This window comes from Poromitra crassiceps, assembly GCF_964638095.1.
Source record: "Poromitra crassiceps genome assembly, chromosome: 4".
NCBI classification, from domain to species: domain Eukaryota; kingdom Metazoa; phylum Chordata; class Actinopteri; order Beryciformes; family Melamphaidae; genus Poromitra; species Poromitra crassiceps.
This window is the reverse complement of record NC_139626.1, coordinates 22,370,718-22,377,842: the sequence shown is the minus strand read 5'-3', so window position 1 is coordinate 22,377,842 and position 7,125 is coordinate 22,370,718. Positions and strand designations below refer to the sequence as shown.

Genomic DNA, 7,125 nt, shown 5'->3' with positions numbered 1-7,125 from the left:
TTGCACCACTGAAGTAAAGAACATGTTACATGACATTGACATTTTCGAAAATAAAAAACAGTTTTGACAATCATGAGTGGTTCATTAAATATTTAGTAGGCTCAGGTCTGAGTGCCAAAGGGGTGCCAAAGTCACCCCCTCTCCCTCTTCATGGGATTTCATCCGCCATTCATTTTTCCATAAACCTTGCTTAAAATGCTTATAAAAATTGTTTTACTTGCTCAAACCAAGCGATTTGACTATACTTAGAATCAGGGGAGACAATGCAACATTTCACTCAAAAAAAAAAAAAAAATTTTTTTTTTTGAATTTCGAATTTCAATAATAAAAGTCGACCTTGATAATAACAACGATTATTCGAAAATTCGAAATTCGATGCCCATCCCTAGTAAATACACTTCAAAATTGTATCAAAATCAGTGGATCTTCGTAGCCCTTGAAGGCATCCCCAGAAAAAAGAGGAATACAATACAGTATTATATAATAGAATATCTTTTCACTAGATAGTATAGTAGTATCCATACCTCATACATATTACCTCATCATACACAATCCCACACATCTGCCCTCATAGCTGTACACACCAAAACAGATCAAATCAAACTCAAAGTGCACTTTACACAGAAGTGCTACAATACACTTTACACTTTACACGGATACAGAGAAGGATAAAGAGGTCAAGCAGAGAGGTTCAAGCAATAACAGTCCAATCATAAAACCACAATAGAGCACACAAAACAGCTCTTGCCAGCACTATAGAGACCAGACTACACTCTGTCACCGTGCTTTTCACCTCCACTCTGTCACCGTGCTTTCTACCTCCACTCTGTCACTGTGCTTTCTACCTACACTCTGTCACTGTGCTTTTCACCTACACTCTGTCACCGTGCTTTTCACCTACACTCTGTCACCGTGCTTTCTACCGCCACTCTGTCACCGTGCTTTTCACCTCCACTCTGTCACTGTGCTTTCTACCTACACTCTGTCACCGTGCTTTTCACCTACACTCTGTCACCGTGCTTTCTACCGCCACTCTGTCACCGTGCTTTTCACCTCCACTCTGTCACTGTGCTTTCTACCTACACTCTGTCACCGTGCTTTTCACCTCCACTCTGTCACCGTGCTTTCCACCTCCACTCTGTCACCGTGCTTTCTACCGCCACTCTGTCACCGTGCTTTTCACATCCACTCTGTCACCGTGCTTTCTACCGCCACTCTGTCACCGTGTTTTCCACCTACCTCCACTCTGTCACTGTGCTTTCTACCTACTCTCTGTCACCGTGCTTTTCACCTCCACTCTGTCACTGTGCATTTCACCTCCACTCTGTCACTGTGCTTTTCACCTCCACTCTGTCACCGTGCTTTCCACCTCCACTCTGTCACCGTGCTCTTCACCTCCACTCTGTCACCGTGCTTTCCACCTCCACTCTGTCACCGTGCTCTTCACCTCCACTCTGTCACCGTGCTTTCCACCTCCACTCTGTCACCATGCTGTCCACCTACACTTTGTCTAGGGATGCACCGATCCACTTTTTTCACTTCAGATCCGATTCCGATACCTGAATTTGGATATCTGCCGATACCGATATTATGCCGATACAAATATTTTTCTTGAATATACAGTATAGGCAAAGATTTGGCCAATTAAAGTTTTTTTTTTTAATATACCGGTACCTTGCAGAAAGCAGACAAAATTAAGAAAATATACAAGGCAAAGAAGGATACTATTATACATTATTACACAAATTACGGCCAGCTGTGTGCTGGAATTGCAAAAAAAAAAAAAAAAAAAAAAAAAAAAATCCAATTCCGATCCGATCCGATCCGTGAATTAGTGCCATATCGGCACCCGATACCGATATTGGATCGGATCGGCCCCATCCCTAACTTTGTCACCATGCTTTCCACCTCCACTCTGTCACCGTGCGTTTCACCTCCACTCTGTCACCGTGCTTTCCACCTACACTCTGTCACTGTGCTTTTCACCTCCACTCTGTCACTGTGCTTTTCACCTCCACTCTGTCACCGTGCTTTCCACCTCCACTCTGTCACCGTGCTTTCCACCTACACTCTGTCACCGTGCTTTCCACCTACACTCTGTCACCGTGCTTTTCACCTCCACTCTGTCACTGTGCTTTTCACCTCCACTCTGTCACCGTGCTTTCCACCTCCACTCTGTCACCGTGCTTTTCACCTCCACTCTGTCACCGTGCTTTTCACCTCCACTCTGTCACCGTGCTTTTGACCTCCACTCTGTCACCGTGCTTTTCACCTCCACTCTGTCACTGTGCTTTTCACCTCCACTCTGTCACCATGCTTTTCACCTACACTCTGTCCTCGTGCTTTCCACCTCCACTCTGTCACCGTGCTTTTAGACTTTACATTTAGCAGTCTCCATCATTCGTTTTCTCCCTCATACTTCAGTTTTACCATACGAAGGTTTGATGTTTTACAGTGCATTGTGGGGTTAGACGTCAGTCACAGCATTTATTTAGTGTGAGAAAGTTTATTGTGATGGTATCAACTTTCTCACTGGTTTTATTGTCCAATGTGGCAAACATCAACATCTCTTCTCTCTCTCATGTTAAGGATGAAAACCCAGCAGAGCATCTTAAAGGATGGGTTTTCCGTGGGGAATATGAATATATATTAAATCTCACGCCCCTAAGGTTTTCGAATCTGTTGAAATTTTTGAAATTGGATATTCACTGCCATGCCTATCAAGCATCTATCACATTATTTCCATGTCGCTCTGACGCAAAACGCATCAGAGCGACACCCCCCGCCTTGCGGAAGTCGTGCACCTATGAACTACAACTGTTGTTGGCCATGGTCCCGCCTCTAGAGGTCCTCCACGCCCCTTCAGAGGCCTTGACAAAAACAAAAAGGCAGCCATCTTTTTCAACCGCCTAGCCTGCTGTAGCTAATATTAGCTTCCCATAGTTCCTTGCAAAGAGACCATGGGCTCTATTCTCCCACAGGCCATCGGCGCTATTACGGGCCTTAACCGCAAAAAAACGTGCCTTGCGCCTGTTTCGGCAAGATAGCAATAGGCTTTAGGCTGCCAAATGCGCTTTAGGCCGAATGGGCGTGGCGCAGTCCCAAAGTGGGCGTGTCGGCGCTAAATACCAGCCTAGTGATATCTTGGGACCTGGCCTACATTTAGCGCTTTGCGCTTTTGAAAACCAGGCCTATTCTGTGCCTTCACTGCTTCTTCTCTGTCACCCTTCTCTCTCTCTCTCTCTGAGTTCCCAGCATGCATTGTGTTTCTTCATTTCGCTACTAAATAGCCACCAAATGAGCCAAAATAGATATAAAAGGTAGTTCTAAATTAATGTGTAATGGTAACACAGCCTGCCATTGTCAACATTTCAATATTGGACCAAATAAAACATCGAAATGAAAACACCACCCTATGTGAAACATATATGTCCTCCTGGGCCTATATATACCCCTTGTCGAGTTAACGTGATTTAGAGAAGTAACAGCGGAACGCGCTTCGGAACGCGCTTCTAATGGCATCTGCTATACTGTGATGTCCCTCCAATAACTTGGCCCTATTTCACATTTAGTTTTACAATAAAAACACATTTATGCAATGACTTGACATAATGTAGGGTATATTTATGTGCATCATCCTTCCTGCAGCAGGCGAGAGAAAATGATATATTTCTGGACAAACTTTCACCAATCTAATAGGCTATATTTTTCTAGCTGATGCATAGAACATTATTTTCACTTTGATCTTGCTATAGTGTAGCGTATTTACATGCTTGCAGTAGGCTATTTAAACTGCAGTTAGATTGGTTTGAGAAGCATAATAATATGGAATAATAGCCTATAATGCAGACAGACAGGCTGGATGAAGGGAGGGGGGGGGGCAGAGCGTTTGGCTTTCGTCTGGTTTTGCGGGATCACTGGAATTGGAGCTAAAAAGGCAAGCGTGCGATTCGTTTATTGCACTTATCCAATGAGCATGACGGTGCATAATTTTACGCCTAAAAGGCGTGGTTGTAATGCTTTGGGCTGCATCTAGCGCCAGCACGACGATATCAAGTGCGCCTGTCCACGCCCACTGCTTCGGCCTAGAAACTGCGCCGATGCAACGATAGGGGCCCATATCTTGGGAATGGAAGCACTAATAGACACGGGACTGGCGGCATTGGAAAGATCGTCAAATTTTACATCTAGTAGTAGGTGGGTTGAAGTAACGAAATCAAAGCTGAGCAATGTACCCGTTTTTACACATTTTTACAGAAAATAGTTACAACATCAGATGCGCGTAACTCCTACGAAAATGCCTTAAAATGCATGAAATTTTTTTTATGAAGACATCTCCCGACATATATACTACCGTTTACATTTGGTGCAATTTGGAGGCAATTTTATTTTCGATTTATTTCTTCTTCTTTGTATCTTTTATTGTCGAAGCCTTCTTCTTCTTCTTCTTTGAGTTTTATGGCGGTTGGCAAACATATATGTGCATTACCGCCACCTACTGGAGTTTGATATCAGCCAAATGCCTGAGGGGTGGGCATGAAAACGAAGGCCACGCGAGCCCAGTGCATTGTGGGAAATGTAGTATTTCGAGTCCCCGCACCCGCACCTCCCCCCCCCCCCCCCCCCACACACAGAGTGGATTTCGGTTGATATCTCTGTGAGTAAACCACCAATTTCAAAAATTTCAACGGATTCGAAAACCTTAGGGGCGTGAGATTTAATATATATTCATATTCCCCACGGAAAAGGGTTTGTTTACAGATGCTATATAATTCAGAACAAAAGCAGTATAATAATAAACGTGTGTGTGTGTGTGTGTGTGTGTGTGTGTGTGTGTGTGTGTGTGTGTGTGCGTGCATACATACGCGCGTGCACGCGTGTAGTTCATGACCAAGAACCCGGCCAAGCGTCTGGGCTGTGTGGTGAGCCAAGGCGAGGAGGCGGCCATCAAGACCCATTCCTTCTTCAGAGAGATCGACTGGGTCCTGCTGGAGCAGAGGAGGGTCAAACCACCCTTTAAGCCACGTATTGTAAGTCACACACACACACGCACACACACACACACACATGCACGCACGCACACACACATACACATACACACACACACACATGCATGAATGCAGCCTGTACATATCCAAGTTTGAGTTTTATTTATATAGGTCTAATTCACAAGCATGACTTTACAGAGAATGTGTCTAGCTAGATCTAACTAAACACAATCAATGAACAACAAGCATAGAAAAAAACACACGGTCGCAAGACAATCTAGCTATTCTACAGCCTAACCTACCCGGCACCCTACCCTTATACCCTAAATGCACACAAGGAAAAACTCCCCCAAAAAAACCTCAGTAGGAAAAACAGTAGCACTTTATATTACAGCTTGGTAACAACATGGTAATAGAGGGTAATAGTGTAATAGTCTAATAATAATTAGGTAATATCATGTAATTACCAAAGTAATACCCAGGTAATAGCTGTGGTAGTTTCTGTGTAATAACCATGAATCAGGGCTGCAAAATAAACTCAACTCCCCTTTTCTATTTAATTTGATGGTAATATTAGATTAAATGTAACCTCTCGAGACAGACTTTCGACTTGCATTAAAAGTCTGTCGGCAAGCTCCGTGGAAAGCCGAATAACAGAGCTCGTAGGGGGCAGGCTCGCAAGCTGCGCTTTACCCAAATACCCACTCAAAATGGAGTGGATGTGACCGAGAGTCAACCGAGTCAACCGGTGTGTAGTAAAACCAGTGTGTAGTAAAACCAGTGTGTAGTAAAACCAGTGTGTAGTAAAACCAGTGTGTAGTAAAACCAGTGTGTAGTAAAACCAGTGTGTAGTAAAACCGGTGTGTAGTAAAACTTGCCATTTTCAACGAGCTAGCATTGTTGTTGTTTCACAGCGGTGGAGGCATTTTAAATCGACAGATTCGACAAGCAGGGAGCGGAAAGGAAGTCCATATGGTCAGAGCCACGCGAGACTAGGTCAGAGCCAATGGCAGAGCTTGCAGGGGGCAGAAAGGATTTTGTTTCCGCTGCCGATGGAGCGGAAATCTCTGGCTCAATCCCTCAATCCCTTGAGTTCAGACATTCAAACGAGCCTGCCCCCCAGAGGTTAGAGAAGGTTTTGTTTCGTTTGGGTTTTTTTACCGTTGGGTTCCCAGATTGGGAATGTAAATTAAATGTAGCCTGCGTTGTGTTGACATTTACTGGCAGCAACCCATGTTAAGGGCTTTCCCCGGGGGGGAGGCGGGTTCATGTTGTTACTGAGCTGTAATCTAAAGTGCTACTGGAAAAACTTAGAAGAAACCTTGAGGGAGGCGCATGCAAAAAGGCAGTGAGTCTTACTGGTCAGAAGATGTCGCCCTAATATCACTTTTCTAGCACTAGACTGTGGCGTCTGTTCCTCTTTTCTCCTCTGACCCCCCCCCCCCTCTCTCGCCCTCTCTTTCTCTCAACCTCCCTCTCTCTCCCTCTCTCTCTCTCTGCAGAAGACCAAGCGAGATGTGAATAACTTTGACCAGGACTTCACCAAGGAGGACCCCGTGTTGACTCCCACGGATGAGGCCATCGTACGACAGATCAACCAGGACGAGTTCAAGGACTTCTCCTACTGCGCCCCCGAGGAGACGCACACCTAACACTTTACCGCACACACACACACACACACTGATGTAACAACACAAAATGTGGCCACACACACAAATATTCTCACATACGTACGCACACTTGGTGACACGCACACATACACACGTAGTACCACAAATCCCTTTACAAAAACACACTAGGGGTGTAATCACAAGTTTCATCACAATACAATATGATATTGATTCTTTGGGCAATGATAATGATTGAGTTGATTCAATTCAGGCTCCTGCGATCGATATGAGACAATATCACGCCCATTGACCACAATCAGTTACAGTACATTTATATCAACTCACAAAAAGCAACTAAAATATATTTTTATTTCAGACATTCCAGACATTTAAATGAAAAACAATCTATTATTTGTAATTAAAAAAAAGGTATGCTTGGATGAGAATGGTGGCACAGATTGTGCCATGGAAATGTCAAAATATAGGCGTATCTTATAAAGATGATACTCTATTGATATTTTCACTTT

The 7,125-nt window shown here is 44.1% G+C and overlaps 1 protein-coding gene across 1 annotated transcript in view; it reads left to right on the top strand.

The window, feature by feature from the left end:
- Positions 1-6,640, top strand: part of prkcea (protein kinase C, epsilon a) — a gene marked incomplete at both ends in the record, with an annotated part of 55,309 nt that extends 48,669 nt beyond the window's left edge. The window contains 2 exons of the mRNA XM_083636212.1: positions 4,884-5,030; positions 6,491-6,640. Coding sequence (XP_083492338.1) covers positions 4,884-5,030; positions 6,491-6,640 — 297 coding nt within the window. The remainder of the gene's footprint in view (positions 1-4,883; positions 5,031-6,490) is intronic.
- Between the last annotated feature and the right edge of the window lie 485 nt (positions 6,641-7,125).